Raw genomic sequence first — 25,865 nt, forward strand, 5'->3', positions numbered from 1 at the left:
CCACACTGCTACAAGGCCCTTTCTTTCACTTCTACATGACATGGAAAGCATCACAATTTCATTTGAGAAGAGAATACATATTTATGTCAATAATGTCCTTTGCATGCCTACGTACAAGGGCAAAATTTTAAAACACACATCACAGATTGAAAAAAATACATCAATCAAAAACCTTTGGATAAAACCGTATTTTCAGATATGATAGAAAACTGGAGCCATCATTAGATTAATTATGTACGTCCATTACAACATATACATTTTTTTTTCTACCACAGCTAAAAGTGCCATGTGGTTGTAGAGCAAATGTCAATGGGAATTGGAGGCAGAAAATTTCCACATTTCCTACTAAGAAAAAAGCCATAAATATCTCAATTGATTAAGTATATCCTTCCGATAATACGTTTTTTTAAAGGTACAGAACAAGACTCAAATATCATCACCCCCACTACTGAGTCACAAAACAAAACTAATGTTTTTACTTTAAATCTTTAATAATAAAAACTTATTTTTACTAAAAATCCCAACCAAAGACTGACTGCAGTAGTGTTACTTGGAGTTCCACTCATGTCATTGTCATATGCTTTTTAAAACATTGAATAAAGGATTAAGTAAAAAATTAGTTCAAAATGACAAATATAAGCCCACACTTTAACATTTTTACTATTATCTAATAAAATATAAGTATTTTCATTTTGTAAATTAGCCTATAAAATTCCTGTAATATGAATTTGTATTGAGCTATAAAATACTTTCTAACAAGTTCTCTTTATTCTTTTGCAGATTTAAATCATTCTGTAGAGCTCTGGGGGAATGCATGACATACGTGACACTTGTTACACTGCTCTCCTTTTCCCTTACCAAGTCCTGGCACCCAAAGCCTGCGGAGATGGGAGGTAAGAGGAGAGAGGTGGGCACTGGAGGGATGAAATGTCACTGTTTCTAGACATGGTCGCTTTCAAGAACCTTGGAACAGAATCTCCCAAATGAAGCCACACAGAAACCTTTTCTTATCTTATAAGGGGATAAGTTGTTCTCTTCCTAAGACTGATTAATTCATTTCTGCTGTGTTTCATTACAATATGAAAAATAATTGTAGAAAGGCAGTGACCTAACTTGAGGGAAACGCTGGACCTGGACATCAGTGACCCTGGGCAAAGCAACTACGTTAATCCCCGCTCCACTTGTAAAATTGGACAGATAATATTTATACCACATGGAATTATTATGAACATATATGTGAAATTACTTTGACACCAATAAAATGCCATACAAATGCAAGGTTTGATGAGGACGGGAACATGCGGTTCATTGCAAAACGTGGGGTTCATTGTAACAGTTATACAATGCACCTCGCTTTAATTATAAACATTCACAGACTGGTTTTACATAGATTCATTAAGGTGTTTTCAATATTTTAAATCTCATTAGAAACATGCTTGTTTTTTAAGAAATGAATATCCAAATCATCTTGACCATTTAAAATATAATCTAATCTCTCTAAAAGAAAAACCCAAACAAAACATGATCAAGACAGAGGTGGTATTTTCTTTTGCTTTCCATTTTTTCCTTGTCCTCTCCTCCACATGTGTCTATTAGGCTCAGTCTGGATGGTGTGCGGCCTCCTGATGAGAGTGAGAATTCAGGACTGATTTCGAGGCTCAGCCTCTCAGCTCAGTACATTTATGAGTCCATGCTGTGGACTACTGTCCACGAAGAATTGAACATAGCCGAACAACTCATTTCATACAAATGAGGTCTGAATATGCATCCCTACTAGATGTATAAATACCTGTAAACTAGATACATTTATAGTTTAGGAATATTTTCATGGATTTAAAAACATTTTACTGGCGAACTCAAAATGGACCTAAATTGTTGACTCTAGGGTAGAGAATTCAGGAAAAGCAGTGCTTGCTCCTTAAAGAAACAGAAGTCAACTTGTAGCTCAGGGTATGAGCAGATACGCCCGACTTCAAAATGTAATTAAATGAAACAAATGTACAATTTATTTGTTGGCTTATAAACTTTCATCAACATTTGCTAGGTTGGGCATCTGAAGTTAGAAATACCTAGGAAATTATATTATATTGAGGCTTTATTCCCTAAGAAAGGCAATCAGTGCTTCACGTCTTCTGAAGGAAAATTTACGGATTTACAGATAATCACGGCTTTATCTATATTGTGATTCAAAGCTAATTTTTAATTTTGATATCATATTCCAAAGAGGAACTTAATTCTACACACTGAAATTCAAAGAGCAAAACTGGGACCATGAAGCTTTTTCGCAAACTATGTAATAGAAATTTAACAAGCAAAACATATCATAGGTCGTAGACTGCAGCCAGCAACCACTCTTGCCTGTAGCTTTTTTAGGAGTGAATCAATAAATAGTAAGCTCTGTAATCTCATGACAAATACTATACTGGTTATGTAATTAGAGAGAACACTGTGGGCTAAGAACACTCACATTATGTAGGTATCAAATAGTCCTCGGGGTTATTTGAAGAATGCATAAACAATATAAGAGGAAATCTGGGTTTCTGTTACTTGAGTCCATATCTTATTTACATATTTTGTAAATCCTCCTTCTGTCCCAGTTTTCATCTGCATTAGTATTTGGATGCTGATACTTGGGCATCACTTCCCTCAAAATGACTTTCACCACCACCACCACGCACATGAGCCTAGATTCCTCACGTCCTAACAGGCATCCTGACACACGATGAGCTTAAAACGCATTTCTGACTTCCATCACTAGAAAGCATGTCAAACAACAGAAAAACTACACCTCGTGAGAGTAAAGACCATGAAATAAATGTATACATCAGCCATGTCTTCCGGGCAGGCTGCATCAGACGCGGGGTAAATGTGGAATCAATGTATGGAACAAAGGTAGTGCTCTCTGTGCCACATAACGGTAATCAGACCTGCCGGACTAACACCTGTGCCACACACAGGCGGTCTCTGTCATGTTGTTATGGGAGGCAAACATAGATCCTTGCCTCCCTCAAAAGAATGGTGATGAGAACTTGTTTTAAGTGGTTATATCTATACAACTTTTTTGGAAGAGTAAAGAATGCTGACCAGCTTAAAAAAAAAATCATAATAATCATTGCACTGGTTCAGCAAAATAAATCCTAAGTGAGTCATTACTAGATACTCACTTTCTGAGAACAGAACTATGTTAGATCACAGAGTAACGCACACCCTGTTCTGGATGTTTGTAAGACGGGTGAGTGCATACAAATTCTCCCTTACTTCTTTTGATAGAGCATCTAAAGCACCATGAGAAGCAGAATGGTGGAGTCCGCAGACCGGGGCAGAATCAGGACTCTGTGAGACAGTAACTCTGAACCCTGTTAGGTTATCTGATCTCTTCTCCACAAAATGAAGGGATTCGGATATAGAATTTGATAGCAACACCTGATTAAAGTGCTTAGTCTCTGTCTTAAACGGAGTGTATACTGAAAAACATGCATACGATGGCAAGCATCTTAGAGAGATCACAGCACGTGTAAAGGCCTACAACCTTTCCTAACTGGTACACACAAATCTCATCAGGAACGGCTCACAGATAAAGGTGAGTGTAATTGTCTTAGATTTAGAACAGAGAGACCTTCCACAGGGGGCACCATTGCGCTACGCAGGAATCAGTGTTCAGAGATTCATCTTTGGCTTTATTATGATCTGGTGAATAGGTCAGATCTTTCATCAAGCTGGAAAGTCAAGGACTTCGGGGAAAGGAACAGGGTCCACTCCCCAGTAAGGGGGGAGGCTGAGTCGTGTTTGCAGACACAGCTTAGGAAATATGGGGGTGTGGCTTCAGATGTACCAGCTAAATAAATCACAAGTTTCTGATAGACCAAACATCTTGAAATCACAAAAATCCAAAATCAGGTTGTAGCATTAGCATATAAGTTTGTAAATATCAATCTAAATAATGACAAAGACTTCTAACTTACTAAAACCGTATTCAGCATCTACACTGAGGTGCCTCTTTTTCCTTTCTTTTCTCTCAAAAAATATAATTTTGGAAAAACCATGCTTCTCCACTTTTTGTTGTTGTTGTTTGTTTGTTTTTATGACAAGGAATGAGACAGTATTCCCTTCAGCTCTACTTAAAACTGTTTCTGGGGCCTACACAGGCTCCTCTGTGTGGATAGAGGGCTCTATCCTCTACATAAAGGCATATAGGCTCCCTGTGCACAGGTGGCTCCTGATACCACAAACTGGGAGCAATAATTGAATCCAGCGATCCCACAGTGCAGAGCGTTCACCCACAGAACCAGCCTGGAGGGTATCTTTAGTTAGCTTTCTAGACTAAGATTCAAAACGTTATTCCAATTGAATCTTTATTTCAACCCAGGGCGTGCAAGGCATTGAGGATGTAACATTTGATTACAAATATACTTGGGTGGGGGGAAATAAGAGGAACAAAGGTGGAGTCAAATATGCCTTATGAATTCAAAGCACAGAATATAGGCAAAAACACTTGGCACATCTTGGTCATTCATTCATTCAACACTAATTCAACAAATATTTACCGGGTACCTTGTATGTGCCAGGCACTGTGTTAGGCCCTCAGGGTATGATGGTGAGCAAAACCAGACAGATTCCAGGCTTAAAACCAATAACTGGTCATCGATAATCTAAGTCTGCCTCAGCTTCCTGGTAAATGTTAGTTATTATGTAAATATGTATTTTTTTACGGGCCAGTAATTCAAAATGGTCAATTTAAGAATGGGAGAGATTGCACCACTAAATATTATTGTGAACTAAGTAATTTAGCCTTTTATATATAAAATTAGAAACCAAAGATCAACAAGCTAGGAATACATGATATGAAGAAAAATTGAAAAAAGACAACTGCTTCAAGGATTGAACTAAAACAGTACCAATAGTATTTGGGCTAACAACTGAGAGGGTGACATATTTTATGATGCATAAAGAGGCTTATTATTGATATCATTTAATTTTTACAAATTTTTTTTTAAGGAGGGTGAAGCTCACAGTGGTCCATGCGGGGATTGAACCGGCAACCTTGGTGTTATTAGCACCGCGCTCTAACCAACTGAGCTAACCAGCCATCCCTCATTTAATAATTTTATTCACGATCCACCAGGGAATAGAGATTATGATCATTAAATCTGCTGATGCCATTGAGGTGTGTGGGATTGCTAACACCTCAGAGAACAAGAATCTAATTTTAAAATAACATTAAGAAATTAGAAGAACAGATCATCAAGGCAAGATGATAGTCACTGGGGACACATGCAAAATAATATGCTTGGAGACTTGAGGAAAAAACCAGCTTGATGATGGGGAATGAATAAATGTCCAGAGGGCAACTATTTTGCAAAAAGACTTGAGGGCTCCTAAGAAGGCATAACTCTGGTTCAAGATACTAACGATTGCATGTGTGATTTAATCAGAATGTATTTCTGATTAAAAGTTTCACATGGTACAAAAGCTTCTATGCTTTATTACGGACAGAAATTGATGCATGATTATTTTTCCATCACTAATAATTATATTTTGAAGGAGACTTGCAATTAAAGCAGGGGTTGCAAAAAACTATTTTAGTACATTAATTGTTTTGGAAAACAGATTACACAAAATCTATTCATTATTGCTGCAAGGAAAAACACTTGTCTGAAATGTGATTGCTGAAAGAAAAATAACTGGTTTTATCTGATTTTAAAGCAAACAAGGAGTAGAGGATTTGAAACTTTCAGATGGCAGTTCTGAGGGGATCTTCCAGCACCTATGACTGTGCTGTGGTGAGGTCATCAGATCAGCAGCTGTGTGCCTGCCCAGTGCACGGGGTTTCCCATCCTCCTCAATGGTCCTCCAGTAACTCAACCACTCCCTGAGGCCTAGCACAAAAATTCAGGGTAAGAAAATTTACATTTTCCAGGTGTGCGTTTCTGCCTATTGCCATAGAAGCAAGCAATTCTTTAGGAGCCTAGAATTAAATTCTGATTATGTTGGTACAAATGTATTTTTCACTTCTCGGTAGCTCAGGTCATAATCTGAAAAAATTCTAATTCAAATCAGAGTATACTTTTAAAACAGAAATCTTTAAAAAAGTGCAATGCATTTCTTATTTTAGACATGCTGAAATGTCAACTTAATGCCTTTATTTACATTTTTACATGTTGTCTTCTGGTCTTTATCAAGCATATAAAATTTTACATAGTTGCACCTATATCATGATGCTATTTGGATTGGGAGTTTTATTTTTTTCTTTAAATTATATTATAAACATCTCATCTAATTGGACCATGAGTCCTTTAGGGAAAAAAGATGGGAGATTGGAATGTCAGTGCTTCTACATAGTCTCCATAATTATCACTAAAACAGAAACCCGAAATGTTAAGACAACTTCAAGAGGTGAGAGGAAATGAGAGATCTCGTGTATACAGTGATGCTGTATGGGATGTTTTACCCAAGGAGCGAATGTCAAGTCTCAGGCTCGGAGAAGCAGCATCGGCCTGAGAATGGGATAGAGGGAAAAAGAAAACACAGCAACACCTGGTCTCTAAATGTACCAGTGTGAAAAATTCTCAGAGCTAGGTAGCTAGCGTTATGGGAAAGAACAAGCAGGCAAAAACTCTGCTGTAAAAAGGAAAAAAAAAAAAAAAAAAGATCCTGGCTTTGTAGACAATATTATTCTCTAGTCAAGGTTTGAAAAAGTAGAATTTTGGACTCCATGTGCAGCAAAATGGTTGATGCAATCTATGTACAATGAAAGAGAAAAACTGGCGAAAAGGGCAGCCCTTGGATAGGAGATCCACGACATGAGAGGAAAGACTCCAGGTTCTTCTTAAAGGGAAGTGATGATACGTGAAGATGCAAACGCAGTGTCTGTGGACAGTACTGTTTGCTGGTGAGAAGAGAATTTTATGCAAATACATTTCACAACCAAAACAAACGTGCAAGACCTTCCGAGGGTGGGGAGGGGAGAGGGGAACAGCAGCATAGTCACCGCCTGAGAGGGGCGGGAGGATGGAGCCAGCAAACTGTGTGGCTCTGGGGCACTGAACAAATTCCAGGAGACAGGGCAAGTCAACACCCCACTCCTTCAAAAAAAAAAAAAAATCTTGTACATTTAACGGAGAACTGGATGCCTAATGAATTAACACTGCAAAATCTTTCTTTGCCCAGTGTTCAGTCTTGGGCAATTCTCTGGCTTAGAGTGAACTTCAGTAAGAGGACCTTAGAAAGAACGGCTCTCTTTTCTGTACCGAGTCATGGGGAAAATGACAGGAACTGCACAGTAAGGCCTGGAGATGAATATAAAGACAGCTTCTGTAAATCATTTAGAACCTCTGTGTCCAAATGAGCATGAATGTCAAAGCCCACTTAAGGACCAGGTCTAGGCACGTGGGAAAGGACGAGCAGGAGGCTCACTCAGTGCTGACAAGGTCTGGTTTGGACCAAGTGGTATTTATTTATACCTGCAGATCTGAAGAAATTATCAAAAATAAATTGGGAAAAAGCCTGCATCACTGTGATGGAGATATAAAAGCAAGTCATTTTGAATGTGATAAAAAATTAAAATTGTAGAAAGCCGAACCATAGGTGCCATGTTTTGCCTGAAGTGGTAAAAATACCATCTGCCTCAGTCTTTTAGCAGCATGCTTATTTCAAGTAGCAGTAGGCTAAACTACAGGCATACGCTCAGCTCCAGCTGGGGAAAATACACAGACGTTTGTAGATGTTTTTCTAAGCAAGGGTAGTCAACATATTCGTTTTCGTTCAGACATATATATTAGTTACCATAGCAAACCAAGTGTGAACGTGGTCCGAGAAGCTTCTCCACCAGCCCCAACACATGCCCACAAATTCCTACAAGTCAATAGGTGGCAGTCTTCCCTCCAGCACTGAACCGGATCAGATGTGCTTAACCTTGGGACCAGAAGCCTAGGGAACAGGAATAGCTGGAGAGGTCCACACCCAGGGCTGCAGACCGATCCCTGCAATTAAGGTCCCCACAGCACTGGACATATGAGCAAAACTGTGACCACCAGCTTTGTGGTCACAATTTCCTTCTGGTAATTACAGTCTGGCTAATGAAACTTCTGCAGTTTCAACGAGGTAAGTAAGATGTGCCATGCTTGTCTATTTTAGAAGCTACTGGGTAGAATCACCTTACAGTTAAACAGCTTCCTTCCTTGCCCAGGCCCCGTGTGGGTGCGTTTCAGTGGGTAGAGTGCTCCTGTACTTGTGGTAACCACCTTACAGAGGTGCGAGACTTAATGAATTAATAGCTGTCAAGTGCTTTGATATCTTAGGATGAAAGGCACTGCAACAGTGTAAAGCATTCATATCCAGGTTCTATCGCAACAGGAACTCAATTAAAAAGTAATTCAATTTCTTATCTGAGTGTCTGAGTACAGACCACTGTTTTGCTGAACATGCCAGACCTGAAGATATAGCTGAGACCGATTTTGAAATGATCACCTCTTCTGCCCTCTCCCCTATTTCCTTGCCATTCCGAGACTGACAAAATCTGAGAGGTGGCAGATAAAGCCACAGAGCACACAGCCAAAATGATTATGATTCTTGAAATTCAATTTTTCAGATAAAATTTGACTTTTGAGTAGATACTCACCACGTGGAAATAAAGAAATTTCCAGTAACAAATTTCATGAGTCTCCAGAAGTGGCTGCTGAGTTTTTCAACTAAATCCACTAGCGAAGCCCTAAGCCAGTAAGTGTGATGCCTGCATTGCTCAGCACACGCCCCATGACCACGCAAAAGAAGAGATGCGTGGGGCATGATGTGTGTTACCGAGGCCCATGATACATGCCTGAGACAATACCACCAGCTGCATCCTGCAGGCATCTCCCTGGTACTTAGTTCAGACGGATATCATCTTTCTTCCCCATGTCACTTGGGTTTGTCTGTGTAAGGATGATAGGTCTGGATTAATGACCTAGATGAAATTATGCCCTTACAAATCGGAATATCACCACATGTTCCAGGGTGGTGGGTTTCTGTTCACTGGCATGAGAAATACTGTCACAGGGCACTTAGGAAAGCATCCTTTGGGCTACCAAACACTGGGATGGACCGGGCTGTACAGTCAATATCATCTTATTAAAAAGAGTAACCTGAGTCTATAATTCTCGACTCCAGACCTCTCCCAGTCTCCTGAGCTTCTCCTAGCGTAGCCCTGACCCAACACTCATCCACACACACTGACCAAGCACTCCGACATGTAAGCCCGTGCTGGGCACACATGATACAACCACGAACAAGGCCACTGAGGGCCCTGCGTCGGGGTGCTGACATTCCAGTGGAAGAAGAAAGAGAAACAAGCAACTAAATGGAAATGATGATTTTAAGTCACGATAAATACTAAAAAGAAAAAAAACTAGAGCAAAGAGGAAGTGCTGCTTTAGATGGGGAGGTCTGAGTCAGATGGAGTGTGATGGCAAGGCCTGCACCAGTCTTGTTCCTGGCAGAAGTCAGCACCGCGTCTCACGCTGGTTAAAGATCAGACACACAGCGGTCCGTTGGGTGGATGAGGCGGATAAAGGGACGAACCTGGACCACAGTCAAATACAAGATAATAATGCCCCTCCCTGCCCCCAGGAATGTCTCTTCTCAAATTTGGAGTGGGCCTAAAGAGTAGAACAGCATTATTCTAAACTGCTCACTTTATACTAAACAAACTGAGGGAAGACCGAAGAGGTTCCATAATTGGTATTAGATTTTGTAACAAGTTGGTGGCAGAGCTTGGTCCAGGTGTCTGATCTCTGCATCACATTTTTTTCTTTTCTTCAAACCTCTTCCATTGCCATGTGCTTCTGCAATAAGAAATCCTAAAAGAGTTTTTTGAGTCATAAATAAGCATCAACGATCAATAGTGATTCTATTGCTAAATCGTGATGTCTTTCCCTTACTTTTTGTTTACAAGTTAGCTTCCTTTTACTGTCACGGTGAAATCCCAGCCTTTATGTCCAAACTAGTTTATTACAACGTTCCTCAGCAACCTTCTCAATCCTGCTGATACCTGCAACATGTGTCAAAAGCTTTCTTTTTCTGAGATCAAAAACCCTATATGAGATCTTCTGCAACTAACTTCACGTGTCTTCTATTTTCTTACTCATGGCCTCACTCACTCACTCACTCACTCACTCACTCACTCACTCACTCACTCACGCTCACCATTTACCAAATGCCACACGGGCTGTTAGACACCAAGTATACAAAGACAAGTAAGACACTGTCCCTGCCCTCAAAGAACTGAGTCTCTGATCTGTCTCATAAATGGATCATTGTGACAGAGTAAGTGCTAAGACCAAGAGATCCACAATGTATTCAAGAATGGAGGAGGGGTGGCCGATTAGCTCAGTTGAGAACGTGGTGCTGATAACACCAAGGTTGCTGGTTCGATCCCCACAAGGGCCACTGTGCCCGCCTTAAACAAAAAAAAAAATCAACAAATGGAAGAGAGCAGCTAATCCAGCCCGGGGCACCAAGGAAGACATCCTATAGGAGATGACCCTAGTTTAAGCCTTACAGGAGGTGCAGGGCTAGCCAGATAAGGGGGGGAAAAGCACGTCAAGTGGAGCGGTCAGCGTGAGCCAAGACATGGAGAACAGCAACAGTACGTTTTATGTAATTTGGTGCCGCTGAGCACAGGGTAGGAGGAGAAGCTGGAGAGTCCCTCAGGGTGCGAGCTCACACGGTGCTTTCTATACCTCTCTAGCAAGCCTTGAAATTGCCTTATAGACAACATGGAGCTAACGAAGGGTTTTATGCTGGACTGTTAAACTGTCAGATTTGTGGTTCAGACAGACATTCTGAGTGGTAATGGATTTGTGGGAACAAAAGCGAGGTAGGGAGACCAGTCAGTAGGCTTACCAGTGGTTCAAATGAAGACACTTACGTTGAACAATGGAAGACAGATCAAGAGGAGGGTTTGGATTCAAGAAAATTTGGGATATAAAACAGGTAGATTTGGTCATGGAACAGAGGGGTGAGGGAAGAGGAGCATTCAAGAGTGACTTCTAAGTTTCTCACACGGTTTACTGGTGGGATGACAGTGCCCACAACAGGAGAGAGAATAAGTAAGAAGGACCAGGGGTACAACACTAGAAGTGGACCCTAATGTACACGATGGACTTTGGGTGATTGTGACGTGTCAATGTAATGCACTGACTGTAACAAATGTTCTATTCTGGTACAGTATTGATCATGGTGGAGGCTGTGTGTGTGGGTGGTTGGGTGGGAGCTCTCTATACTTTTCGTTGAATTTTGCGGCCAGTCTAAAACTTCTCTAAAAAATACGGTTAAAAACAAACAAAAAAAAAAGACCAGGGATTCGGGGAAGATGTTGAGTTCAGTTTAAGACGCACTGAGCTTCTTTGCTTGTGGAAAACCCAAGAAGATATGTCCCAGCCAACATCTGGGTATCTGATAAAACTCAAGTAGACAGACATTTACGATAGAGTGACAGATATGGAAGTCCTCAGTTTAGAGGTGGTCCAATCACCTATTAGGTTGGTAACTGTGGTTCAAAGAGTTAAAAATAATTGCAAAAACCGCAATTACTTTTGCACCAACCTAATAATTTTTCTTGAATGAGGCAAACGTTTGTGAAACAGAAAAGGAGGGACTACATTTCAGGCAAGGACAAGAGTGAAGGTGTGGGGGCAGGGTTGTGCTCCTTGGGGCCGCCAGGAGAGCACAGAGTTCCGGGTGAGCCCCGAAAGATCACTGTGGGTGTCAGCTGTCCCCCTGCAGGTGGATCCCTTACAGGTCATACAGGTGTCTCACACCCTGGATCTTCCTGACTGTCACATAAACCAGATGGTTAGTATGTTCCTTTAGGCAACCAGCTATATGCATCCCACACACCTGCTAATATGTTCCACTTGTCCCTGAGGGGAAAACAGAATGTGACCCAAGTGTGTTCATGGGCTTCACTTGTGCACTGACATCTGAACTCCCACAGCACTTTTTAACCGAGGCTGTGTGTCAAATTATCTGAGGCACCTTTTTTCAAACCCTACCATCCTGCCCGTCCAGCTCTTCCCACCTGGGAATTTTGGTGAAAGAGGGTGTGAAGCAGTGGTAACTAGGCATGCGTGTTTTCAAAAGCTCCACAGGTGAGGTTTGTCCTGAATGGTGCTTCCCAGGCATGGTCTGATGGCACTAACAGCTGTCTGCCATCCATTGGACAAAGGTGTCTTTGTAGCACTTCCCACCACCTGACAGTATAGGTATCCATTTAGTTATTAGTTATCCATCTCCATCACTAGATTGTAAATGTCCTGAAAGGAAAACCTGGATATAGGCCATTTGTATTCCCAGCATCTAACGTGGTATCTGGAATGAAGCAGGCACTCAGTAAATAAACTTATCATTGAATGACTCTTATTTTACCTGCTAATGCCTGTTACTTAACAGGGAATGTCCTTCAGCTTTGAAGGTGGTGATTCTCTTCTGACCTTTCAAATACAAACAAAAACCAAACACCAAATTGAAGTGCATGGAACTGTAGTACGGATGAAATCTACCTACCTTACCGTAGTCTAATCTTCCTTTCTCTTGAGCCTAAAACAGAAACAGGGAAAAATTAATTAATTTGAAAATTATTTAGTGCTTCCATAACTTTCGCTTCTCAAAGAATAAAAGTCAACTCTCTCTTCTTCTTCTATATACCATGTTTCCCCCAAAATAAGACCTACCCCGAAAATAAGCCCAACAATGATTATTCAGGATGATATCCCCTGAACATAAGCCCTAATGCATCTTTTGGAGCAAACCTTAATATAAGACCTGGTCTTATTTTCAGGGAAACACGGTAGTGGTGTGTGTGTGTGTGTGTGTGTGTGTGTGTGTGTGTGTGTGTGTGTGTGTATGTGTACACACATACGTATGTGTGTTTTAACTATATAGTATACATATAAAACTTTCAGATATTGAAAAACCGAAAAAACAGTACAATGAGTATACACATACACTGTCTAGATTTGACAGTAGACATTTGACTCTTCACCTCTCCATGCTTTAGAACACATCTTGTAAGCACAGAACATCTCATACGTAACCACATAACCACTATCAAATCAAAAAAACTAACAATGCCATACCATATTCAAATTTTTCCAATTGTCCCAAGAGTATCTTTTATAGCTCTTTTCCCACATCAGAATTAATCAAGAATCACACACTGCATTTGGTTTTATGTTTCTGTTTAGCCTTTTAAATCTAGACTAACCCTCCCTATTTTTCATGAAATGAAAATAAAAACCATTAACTTTTTTCATAAAAATCATTGACTTTTTGAAGAGACCAGGGCAGCTGTCTCATAAAATGTCTCTTTTGGATTCACTGTGTCATTTCAATTGTCCGTGTTTTGCTTGCAAACTGAAAGCTGTGTCTGAAGAAGCTTGCTTAGGTTTAGGATAAACATTTTCGGCAAGAACGCTTTATGTGGAATATTGTGTTATTCACATTGTATCAATTCCAGAGGCACAAAATGTCAGGCTGTACCACTCTTAGTAATGCTGTAAATTTGATCACTTGGTTAGGATGGTGACGATCAGACGGTTATATTGTAATGATATTATTTCATCCTGTACAACTAGTAAGTAATCCATGGGCTCAATTTGGCTTTCAACTTTCCTTGGCATATTTTTTTATCATGTTGTATTAAGTCAAAAGACCCTCACATCCACTCCCTATCCCTGCCAGGGATGAGGATAGGAAGAAAAGGTGGAGGTGAAGGAGACATCCTGTAAGAAATCAGATTTTATTGAAAAAATAATTTTTGGTTATTAAAAATTTTAAATCAACACATATACTCAGAAGTGTTATATACAAAATTTTAATGTAACAGAGACAACTAATGTGTTAATTTTTGCTGGAAGGTCAGTTTGTGTGTTGTAGACTTCAGAATAAAACTTCTCCTGCCACTCGCTTCTGTACAGAACAAGAGCCCTTCAGCTTATGTATACAGGTTAGGTCTTGAGACCATTGTGTTCCCAAGTCCAAAATACCACTGTACAGGTAATAAATGGGAAGATCACTTTCATGAGAGAAAATGAGAGGTTTATAACATTGGTCCCGACTCTTCTTGCTTCCTCACAATCTAAAATGTACCCAAATATGCCTGAATTTTGTTTTTCTTATTTTCATAATCAGCAACTCATAAGAAGTATCGTAATAAGACACTGCTCATGGATAGCTGTTGACACCACTTTGAGTCAAAATCGTGACTTGGACATTTGCAATAAAACAAAAGCCTCTGCAACCAATGTACTATAAAAAAGAATTTGGGGTTTTCAGTCTGCTCTTTGAAGATTTTTTGGGGGGGATCTAGGATTTTCAGTGAACTAAGAAGACTTTGAAATTAGTCCTGAGATACATTATACCAACAGGAATATAGAATCAGTTCTTAAAGATTCTTCTTCTCTCTGCTCAGATATTTTGTTTACTTGTTTGTCTGTCTATGGACATCTTTTCCTAAAATAAAGTAGTTTTGTCTCTACTGACCATCCCTCTCCCCCACTATAATTTCTGCAGCGTGGTGGGGAGCCTGGAGCACGTCTGGGTAATGCATTCGTGGCCCAGCGACTCCCAGGGATGTTGTGCAGGTGTGAACTGGCCTCGATCCTATGACTAATCCATAGCTTGTGACCAATATTTCAGCAGCAGCATTTCACAATATGCGTAGTCTTTAAGTTCTCCAACTCCCAGCTGTCTCTTGCATTCGTTGAAGATTACGAGATGAGCCTCTGACATTGAGGCTGATCCTGTGGTCACAGGTTGTCCACCTTTTCAGCGGTCCGACCTTTTCCTTGTCTCTTGCTGACTGTTATGGATTGCTCAGGCACAGCACTTTTCAAATGACGCATGAACTGGGAGCCCTGCAGAATTGTTACTGTTCTCAGACAACTCATTCTGGAAAACGTTTGCCATCTCCTCACTAGGTTTAATTTTGTTTCTGTTCTAACAGCTCATCTTCATTCTAGGCCTTTGAACATTCTCATCTTTCAGTGTTTAACACAAAGGACATGTTAGAAGTGTTGAAAGAGGTATTTATTGAAAGTTAGCAAGTTGAAGAGCTTTTATATCTTGCGATTGCAAGGCCAAGTGTGGAGAAATGACATAATTTACGACTTAGGGTGGACTTTTCCTTTTGGAGGCATTGAGCCATTTCCCACTTTGTCTCACGAAAAAAAAAATCAACAGCAGTTTCTTCAGGTCGGAACAGTGAATATAGCGCTGTTTACAGATAAGGACATCTAGAGTAGTCCTATTACACATTTTTATAAAATTATTTTTCCCATCGCATACTTTGCTTATAAACTAATATTCTTAGGGAATTCTATTATTTTGAAGTATTTGTGTTTAATCAATCAAAAGCCATTTCCAAATGTTCTCATTTTATTTTGTATTCTTAGCTTGGCCACCACTCTTTCTCGCCCAGTAGAGATATACTTGTCTGGGGAGGACGGCAGAGAAACACCATTTATGTACCCCATATCTGTTCTACATCAGCTCTTCAATGTTTTGAAAGCTGAGAGATGAGAAGCCTACATAAAATGACAGCACGATTACCACAGCCATTACAACTTGCACAGACTGTAACTACTGATATGCAGCTTACCTGAATGTCCTTTTTATTTTATCACAATAAACATTCTAATTCTGTGAAACCATTTCATCCTTGACTGCTTTAGCTTTTACATAAAAGTATCATTTATTTCATAAAACAAATATTATATTTAAGCCTTTATAGGTATATTGTGTATTTCCAGCTGCTATGTTAATATCTACATGTCATACCATACACCTGAAGTACACATTCTGATATAAAATTTTTTTTTCACAAAAAGCTTTTAGAGCTTATAAAAATATAGCAAGTTAGACACAGATGCAAATGATGATTTAATCCCCTACATAAACAATATTTCTCATTAATTATTACCTATCCTATTTCTCTTTGTAAAATAGTTAATTTGGGAAGGGCCATAGTTCCTATTTCACCTGATGGCTGCCCATTCATTAAATAACGATCTACTGTGCGCTTACATGTGTCAGGCACGGCTCAGGCCCAGAGACATAGCCATGAACAGAGCAGATAAAAAGCTCTGCCTTCATGGAACTTATACTCTAGGGGTCGCAATCTTGTTTTAGATAAGCTTCACATACAGGCTCCCTCTAGAACTTACACTCCACGAGCGAGGGGAATTTCTCTCCTGGGTCACAAATGTATTCCATGTCTAGATCAGCGCTAGTATGTAGCAGATGGTCGATCATACCCGATGAATGAACGAATAGATGGAGAAATGCTTTTTCTTTGTATGTGTTGGTTATGTCCCGTCTATGCAGGGAACTTGCAAAGTTCACTTTCCTCACTCCTAGCTCTAGGGAAGCTATGTGTTTAGGTTGAGAGCCATTACGCAGCAAATGTGGAGCCATCCGCTGGTGCCTTACGAGTAATTTTTACCCATACTGAACAATACCATATTTTCACTTCGTTACCCAGCTTCTGTTTATAAATGGACTAAGGAAGGGACTCTATAGAAAACAGATTCAAAGAATTCATGAAAATCAAACAACAAAAGGACAGAATAGATTGAGATCATTCTTCTCACAGATGTAGTGGTATAGTGTAATTAAGTTTCTCAACCTTGAAAACAGTATGTTGAAGTGAAGAGAGCCCAGAATGGAAGTCAGGAGGCCTCAGGGGATATCAGGATGCATATACCTCAAAGTCCCAGGTGTCAAACAGGCCTTGTCTACGGAGCAAAGCAAGTGGCCTAAGATCTTAACTATGACCCCTCCAAGAGGCACTGTGACCTGTGAAGATAAACACTGAGGCAGATAGAAAATATGGTTTCCAGTCCATGACAGGTTAATATCTCAAAGGTTTTAAATTTTTAAAATTTTCACGTGGGCCTCATTTTCTTACCTGTAAAATAAGAGCATTGGACCAGGCCAGACGTTGCCCAATGCTGGGCTCTCACAAATGTGGGGCTGGCTGGATCAGAATCACTTGGGCAGCTTGTTAAAAATGCAAGGCCTCTGTACCCTGGCCCTGAGATTCTGATTGATTTGAGGATCACTGTTCTAGCCTATGTCTAATGTCCTTTCGATTTATGCTTCTGTGTGCATCAGTGTTTTACTTCAAAGACTAAAAGAGAACAACTTTATAAACTCCTTAAGTCTCAAGGAAAATGGAGTGCTGTAACTTCCCCCCGTTTTTATGACATCTGCCCCGTATGTACATTTCTGGCCGAGCAAGATTTTATTAAAATAACTTTCTCACTGGGGCCCTAAATAGGCCGATATAAAATAAATGCAGACTGTATTTCAACAGCCAGCAGCCCTGAACCTCTTTTCCTGCCACACTGTTCATCTCCAGAAGCCACTATAAATTCTGCCGTGCATGGCGATTCCCTGAGGGCTTCATTACTGGGGTCTTTAAAAGGGATTCACTCATCTTTTTGCCCCCTGTAGGTGTGCTTCTTGTCAATCCAGGTCATGAGAAGAGAAAGTAATTTTTCCTAGTCTTTAGCAGTTCACAGAGAATGTGTGGTTTGAACCTTGTTTTATCTTTAAAAAATGTGAAACAGACAAGATAGTGTGCTCAGGACACTGGAAGCCTCCTCAGACAGCCATAGTGAGGCCTGTAAAACAATATTCTGTACAAAAGCAGGAAAAGCCAGCACTCTGAGAGGATGCACAGAGGGATTAATTCCAAAGGTTTATATACCAGTCTCTGCAGACCAAAGGCAGATAGATTCCCTGTTGGTAAGTAATGGATGTACAATGTGGTCTTTTACTTTAAGAAACAAATGCGTTTTTATAAGTCAGGTAACAAAGAAGGATTAGATGACATAAATGAACTGTTTCCAATTTCCAACTGCTGTTATCTGGACTTGAAAGCTGGATATGGGGAAACCTTTTTCTAAAAGCAGAAAACTAATATTCCACAGCCGGGAGTCCAGAAATTGCCACAGACTGATCATCTCTACTTATCATGTTATGCTTCCCAAATGCTATCAGCTATATTTTGGAATAACAGTCATTTTTTCCCCCTTAAGATTCTGTTTTTAAATCTTCAAGGAAAACTACTTTTTCCCTCAAACATTTTAGTTGAAAGAACATAACAAACGTCCACTTGCCCTCCATGTAGATTAACCAATTGCTAATATTTTGCCATTTTGCTTTCTCTCTAAAACGATCATTGGCTGATTATTTGACAGTAAGTTGTAGACACCATGACGCCTCATCCTTTTCAGTATTTATTTCCAAAGAACAAAACAGTGTTCTCCTACATAACCACAAACCCATGATCACACCCAACAGAGTTAACGTTTACTATAACATGTAAGATAAAATCCATATTAAAGTTTTCCAAGTTCAACCAACAGTGCCCTTTAGAGCTGTTTTTAATCCCAATCCAAGATCAAATTAAAAATCCTACATTTCCATTGCATGGCATGGCTTTTTAATTTCTTCTAATCTACAACGGTCCCCACACCACCACCTTTTCTGTCTTTCATAATATTGGCATTTTTTGAGTCCAGGTTAGTTGTTCCGCAGAATATCCCTTATTCTGGATTTGTCTTGATTCTTTTCTAATGATTAAAGTTAAAACATTTTGGCAGGAAAACTATATAGATAACGCTGTGTACTTCTCTGTTACATCAGGAGTCACACAATACCAGTTTGTCTCACTGTTGGTGAAACTAAGTTTATTCACTGTATTTAATAAGTAAACTGTAGGGTGCTTTGAGTCCATGTAAATATTTGGTTCTCTAATAACCATTCATGTAATTATATTAACCAATTATCCATTAATGATCCTTGTTTGAATAAAAGATTACATTGGTGGCTGCAAAAATAATGACATTTTAAAGGTATTTTGCCTTGACACTGGCAACAATGTCATTGGTTCCTTTAGAGAAAACGGGTCTTACTGAAAATAAACTCTCTGTACATTTGCATTGGTATTAAAAGGTGGAGCTTATATGTATAGAAAGGAGGTGTGTTGGGGGATCAAGAAAAGAAGGAAGGATACCTCCATCCTCATCCCGGAATGGTCTGGGTATAGTGTATGAGGATTTAAAAAGGTCACAAATTAGAAATCTACTACCGTGCTTCCCCGAAAATAAGACATAGCCAGACAATCAGCTCTAATGCGTCTTTTGGAGCAAAAATTAGTATAAGATGCAGTCTTATTTTACTATAAAACCTTTACTGTAAGGGTATATAATATAATATAATACCGGTCTTATATTAATTTTTCCTCCAAAAGACACATTAGAGCGGATTGTCCGGCTAGGTCTTATTTTTGAGGAAACACGGTAGATCTGCTAGCCCAGCAATTGAAGCAGCCAGTTGAGTTTTGGTTTGGTAGAAGACGCAGGCCTTAGATTGTCAGGCTCTCCAGTTATAGAGCTGGAAAAGTATCAGAATATAAAGGAACAGGGCAGGCCTCTTCTTTGCTATCTTGACTATTCTTGCCTGCTAATAAGAAAGCACAGAAGGCATCTATTTGCAAGGAAGTCAACACTATTCAGAGCTGGACTGCTCGGGTACCTGATTTTACTGTCTCTTTCACCTGGGAAAGCTAATCTTTGGAGACAAATGTGACTGTCCATGGAATTAACTTTCTCGCATTCCCTTCCTTTGGTTCACTGGGAAAAGAGGAAGCAACAGAAGGCTGTGGTGCCCAATTTAAAAACCAGGAGGGGCTTGTATTACCTACATAGTAAATATTTCTGTTCAAAAGTCTTGCTATCCCTTTCCAAACCATTTTTCTTGCTATGCTTTCTTGGAATCTGGAAGAGACATGAAATTTAAAATTGCAGTTTGACCAAGAAAAAAAAATTTATCCAGATCACTGAAAGACCATGAGCAAGGAAATTATGCTGATAATGGAACTGAGTTGTTTCCTCCAGTGGCCAGGTCCCAAGGTGAAGGCCACCAACCTGATGGTCCACCTCAAGCTCCCCAAACTTACACCAGTTTTCCTACTTCACTTCCCTATTTCCATTCACAGTACAATTCTTCCTGTTATCCAAGTTCAAAATCCTCGTTTGGGCCTCTTATGGCCTCTTTCCAGTACATACCTGCCAGCTTCTCCCTATCAAGTTAGTTTTCAGTTCCTATATATTTTTTCTCTGAAATTAATTTAATGCCTAACTTCCTACCTTCCCATTCTTGTTGCCAACGCTGCGATTGGGACTTTTCTCTTGCATTCACCAGCAGGTTCCCACAAACCTCTTACCTGATCTCCTTCTCTTTAGTATCTACTTGTTCCTTTCACCCTATATAAGGTAGCCAGATATACCTCCCTAAAACACATTTCGGACTTTGACATGACTTGGCTTAAAAACTTTCAACGTCTGCTCCATGACTTCTGAATCAAGTTCATTTTCCACAGGCAAACATCCCAAAGTCCTATTTTTTTTTATTTTATTTTTTTTTTTAGGAGGGCACAGCTCACAGTGGCCCATGCGGGGATTGAGCCAGCAACCTTGGTGTTATTAGCACCACGCTCTAACCAACTGAGCTAACTGGCCATCCCCTAAAGTCCTATTTTAAAAAAAAATTTTGACATAGAAAATATTGATTTTGACATGTTTTATTCAAATACCAATCTGATCACACATGGTCCCAGAACATTCAAATAATAAACCCAAAAGAAACAGATGTTAATGATTGGTCTTCAATCAGTATAGCCAGTGATACCATGCTTACCTATGATCTCGCCAACGTAAAACCACATCCACATCTCAGTGGCCACCAAACCATTCAGCAGAGCTTCTTTAATTGTGAACTGTCTGAAGCTACCAGTGTGAGCACTATTGAATAATTTTTTCAAGCTCTGAATGGCTGTAGGGATCTCAGCAGGGGTCGGAGGAACCAGCTCAACCTGGGCATAGTGCCAAAATGTGGCCACTCGATGCTTCGAGTAAGTCACAGCAGTGTTTACCAGAGTCGGGGCCTTCTCTGCGAGGTTACGGACAAACTGGGCTGTGGTTGTAGGATGGAAAGTCCCTAACGTGCTATTTTTTAATTGAAGTAAAATTCATATAACATAAAATTCATAATTTTAACCATTTTAAAGCGTACAATTCAGGAGCATTTAGTACATTCACAATGTTGTGCAACCTCACCTCTATCTAGTTCCAGAGCATTTCTGTCATGCTGTTAAGTAGCACGTATCAGTACTTCATTCCTTTCTATGGCTGAACACTATTCAATTGTATGGATGTACCATGTTTTGTTTATCCATTCATCAGTTGATGGACATGTTGTTTCCACTTTCTGACTCTTGCAAATATTGCTGCTCTGAACATTCATGTACATGTTTTTGTTTGGACTGAAGTCTTTACATATAGTCATTTATGTACATTTCAGATGAATTCTTCCTCTCTCCCTATACTGCCCAGGTTTTGCACATTCCATGCAAATGACACTTTTTTCCTTTGAATACACTGCACAATTGTCCACCTGTATCCCATTTTCGTGGCTTCCATTGTCTAGGAAGCCCCTCCTTTCTATCTTTGCTGGCAAGATCTTCTTTTTCAAGGACTATCTCAGAAGCACCTACCTCATAAACCCTTTTTTGACTTTCCCAGCTCCCCAAATGGCATCACTTACAGTATTCCTTATATTTCTGTATTTCTCTTATCCCCTCTTTACGAGGTCACAGACAACTTTTGGGCACTTTCCTGCTGTAGCTCCAGTAGTGCAGCCCTTTATTTCCTTAAGTGAAACAGAAAACCTTAAGAAAAATTTTAATTTAAGTGATGTCCAGAACCATTCTATAGCCTTTGTGGTTTCATACAGTCCTTTCAAGTGCCCATACTGTACACCTTCCACGGTATAGGCAGGATGCTGTCAATATTATTCCTTTTGAAATAACTCCAAACAACTTAAATAATTAGAAGAATATCATGTGGCATTTATGAGGACTCTCTGAATGTGCATTTTCTCTTTTGTTTATGAATATACATGTGTTATGTTCATGCACACCAGCCGTACCTCACAATCTGTTTCAATTTTTGAATAAGAATAGTAGGATACCTAGGGACAAGTGAGTTATAGCTTAGCATTGGAAATATGTAGTTCACTTAAGGTATTTTATGGCTGGTTATGACAGTGTCAGAATGTCACATGCCTAAGTGACATTTCACTACTTTCAGAAATAACCAAGAAAATATAATCATAATTCTTATTTCTTCAGGTGACTTATAATGGCAGCAGAAAACTAGAAGGATCATTAAAAATAAAGCTTGCTGACCTGCAATAGCCCCTGGATTCCCTGAGCGAGTCAGAGCTCCGTGGTTCTCTGAAAGATTCTACTTTCTTTTATTAGGAATCAAAATGATAACTGAGTAATGACTTCACCTCCCTAGGGTGAACCACCTATTTGTTATCAGTATTTTTATCTGATCATTATTTTTCAGCAGCTAAAAATTTAAATGTAAAATTAAAGTAGGGAGGAATCTGTAGAATTTAGTATGGAGACATTGCCCAACAAATCTTTTTCAGCTGTTTCAGGTTTGGCCTGGTGCCCTAAGCTGCCTCTTGTGAAAGGATGTGGCGGGTGTGTGTGTGTGTGTGTGTGTGTGTGTGTGTGTGTGTGTGTGTGTGTGTGTGTGTGTGTCCCCTTATGGGTATGATGGAAGAAGGCTACCTAATCTTAAGATTCTGGGGGGAGAAGGGGAGTTGGAGAGGAGTTAGCAGGGCCCCTGATATGAAAAATTCCATAGGTGCTCTTCTTCCTGGCTTCACAATGATGTTGAACAGGCACGAACAGTATGTCATCTCTTCCTCCCTTCCGTGTCTAGTCATTAATTCTCACTTTCCCCAAGCAGGAAATCAAAAGGGTAGATGGGACACAAACCTGTCTGAGCAGAGCAGGGAAGTAATATCACATGTGATAATAAGAAATCATAGGTGACTTCCATCATTGGGAGCAAGACTTTTCTATTTTTCAATGTGAAAACTAGTATTAAGCTTCTAATAGAGATAAGTATTTTTCTTGTGATGCATCTCTTGCCTACGAGACCTATTTGAGAGCTGAAAAGATCTAGCTTAAATGCCATCATTTTACAGAAAATAATAAAAAGGACGTGAAAGAATGTGATTAAGGTTATACAGATGCCAGCAGAGCCCAAACCAGAACCCAGGTCTTCCAAATCCTGGTCCTCTGGGCCATTTCTACTATACCAATGCGACTCTTCTTTCTATTTAACAAAACAAGGCTGCCACCAAATAGCTCACCCTGAGAAGACCACATCACACATATTTTTTTAAAATATTAATTGGATGCCTATTCCAAGTAAGTCACTACGCCAGGAACTATGGGCAACTCAAAGGTGAATTCACTATGATCCTTAAGAATCTTGCAATAAAATTCAAAACCTGGGGGAGGAAAAAATTGCAAAAATGCACAGGAGGCAAATGCCACAAAAAAACTGAAAAAAGAACAGTAGAAAGAACTAATTTCAGGATTAATAAGCAACCTCCTTGAGATTTAGGATAGAATGTCCCCTAACTCACTCACAGAGCCAGATGATTATCGTACAGAGTTTTATGTAAACATGAATAATGCAATTTAGAAGATGAAAATAAATTCAAGTTAGGAGCCTTTAATCTGAAGAATGATGCTCCCTGCATGGCAGAAACTAACATTTCTTATTTGCGTCAGCGAAATTCATCTTCTCTCCGTCAGTGACCCTGTTCATGCCTCAGACGTGTAGATACATATAAGGAGAAGAGCCTGAAGTCAGTGGCTAAGCATAGGCTATTTGGAAAGGATGTCCCTTTGAATCTAAATCAAGTTGGAGATAATGATTTGGGAATATTTCACCAGCTGTTTAGGAAATCCTGGACTCTTGTGTTGTCTACATTTACAATTTTGTATGCTTGCAAAGAAACTAAGAGTTAAATATGTCCCTTTTCTGTGAAGCTTCTTTAAAATTCATATCTACGTTACTTTTATATGTGTATATATATACATATGTGAATAGCCAATGGAGAGTTGGTAGCTTTCATTGAACATATTTAGCTGGATCTTTTCAACCAAAATGTAAATCTGCAATGTATTCTAATGTAACCCAATTAGAGCTACTAACACCATCTGCATATATATTTTCAGTTCAGCTGTCGAAAAACACACAAATCCACCCTAGTAATACAATATTCAATAGTTGTGTGGTATTTCATTGTGTGATACTTCATTTAACCTTTTCTATATTTAAATGGATCAATTTTCATTTTCTTCCCTTTAGAATTAATATTTTACTACGTATCTTAATATGTAAGCCTCTCTGATATTTTTCTTGGGATACATTATTAGAAGTGAAATTACTATAGGAAAGTATATAAATTTTTAGATGGAAAGTTTTAAAATAAAACCAAATATATGTATAGTATTTAAAAAGTCAAATAACATAAGACTTCTAACAAGGCAACCTAAGTACTCTCCAGACTCTGTCTGTCCTGTGTAACTCTCTTTAGCTGTTTCTTCTGCTGTTTATCTTCAAAGATAGTTTTTGCTTGATTTTAAAATTTTAGACATTATCTCTTGATCTTACCATGAAAGGAATAATTACATTTCTTACATGACAAACACATTCTTTTTTCCTATCCTCCTTGCATTATACTTTTTGGTTTAAATCAATATTTGAAATTGACATTTTATGCTATATAAATATTACTTTGTAAGCCATGTCAAGTATTGATTACATTTCCTTTCTCATACATTTAAAATTTTTTCACTATAGCTAATAACTGCCTCATTTTATCCCATATGTTGAGTGTGGGTGTTTTATTTTTTTTTAAGTTTTTTTTTCCAGTTACAGTTGACATTCAATATTATTTTATATTAATTTCAGGTGTACAGCATAGTGATTAGATAATTATATAATTTAAGAAGTGATCCCCCTGAGTAGTCTAGCACCCACCTGGCACTATGTATAGTTATTACTATATTATTGACGATATTCCCTATGCCTTACTTTACATCCCCATGACTATTTTGTAACTACCAATTTGTACTTCATAATCCCTTCACCCTTTTCATCCAGCTCCCCAACTTCCCTCCCCTCTGGCAACCATCAGTTCGTTGTCTGTATCTATGAGTCTGTTTCTGTTTTGTTTGTTCGTTTATTCTGTTCTTTAGATTCCATATGTAAGTGAGATCATATGGTATTTGTCTTTCTCAGTCTGACTTATTTCACTTAGCATAATACCCTCTAGGTCCATCCATGTTGTTGCATAGTGTGGCTGTTTTAAAATGTGGGTCCCAAGTTCTTTGAAACTCTTCCCTTTGATAGGTGAGGTCTACAGTCCCTCCTCTCGATTTTGGGTGGGCCTGTGACTACTTTGATAGGAGACCTTGGAAATGACTGTGTAACTTCAGAGGCTGGTCATAAAAGAAGATGTAGTCTCTGGCTTGTTTGCTAGAACACTTGTGTTTGGAGTTCAGATCTGGCAGTGAAGAAGCCCGATTCCTCTACGGCTGCCATGCTGTGAGGAAGCCAAGCTAAATGGAAGGGCACACGTGTGCACTCTGGTTGCTCAGCAGCCTGGTTTTCTTGACATCCCAGCCCAGATGCCAGGTGGGAGTGGAGCCTCCAGATAATTCCAGTCCTCAGCATTACTGAGTCACGTCCAGCCACTGGGTCATTCCAGCTGAGGCCCCAGAAATCATGCAGCAGTCATCCCCTCCGCATGCAGTCCAAATTCCTGACCCATGGACTCCATGAATATAATAAAATGGTTATTTGAAGCAGCTGAGTTTTGGGGTAATTTGTTTTACAGTAATAGTAACAGGAACACTTAGTTTTCTATGTACCTATCATTAA

The 25,865-nt window shown here is 39.4% G+C and overlaps 1 protein-coding gene and 1 pseudogene across 1 annotated transcript in view; both read right to left on the bottom strand.

The window, feature by feature from the left end:
* PDSS2 (decaprenyl diphosphate synthase subunit 2) overlaps positions 1-25,865 on the bottom strand; it is a 207,145-nt gene that overhangs the window by 9,844 nt on the left and 171,436 nt on the right. Inside the window, exon 7 of the mRNA XM_019735068.2 lies at positions 12,541-12,573. Coding sequence (XP_019590627.2) covers positions 12,541-12,573 — 33 coding nt within the window. The remainder of the gene's footprint in view (positions 1-12,540; positions 12,574-25,865) is intronic.
* Positions 20,667-21,055, bottom strand: LOC109449053 (ATP synthase F(0) complex subunit g, mitochondrial; annotated as a pseudogene).

The sequence above is a fragment of the Rhinolophus sinicus genome, linkage group LG05 (genome assembly GCF_036562045.2).
Source record: "Rhinolophus sinicus isolate RSC01 linkage group LG05, ASM3656204v1, whole genome shotgun sequence".
Taxonomy (NCBI): domain Eukaryota; kingdom Metazoa; phylum Chordata; class Mammalia; order Chiroptera; family Rhinolophidae; genus Rhinolophus; species Rhinolophus sinicus.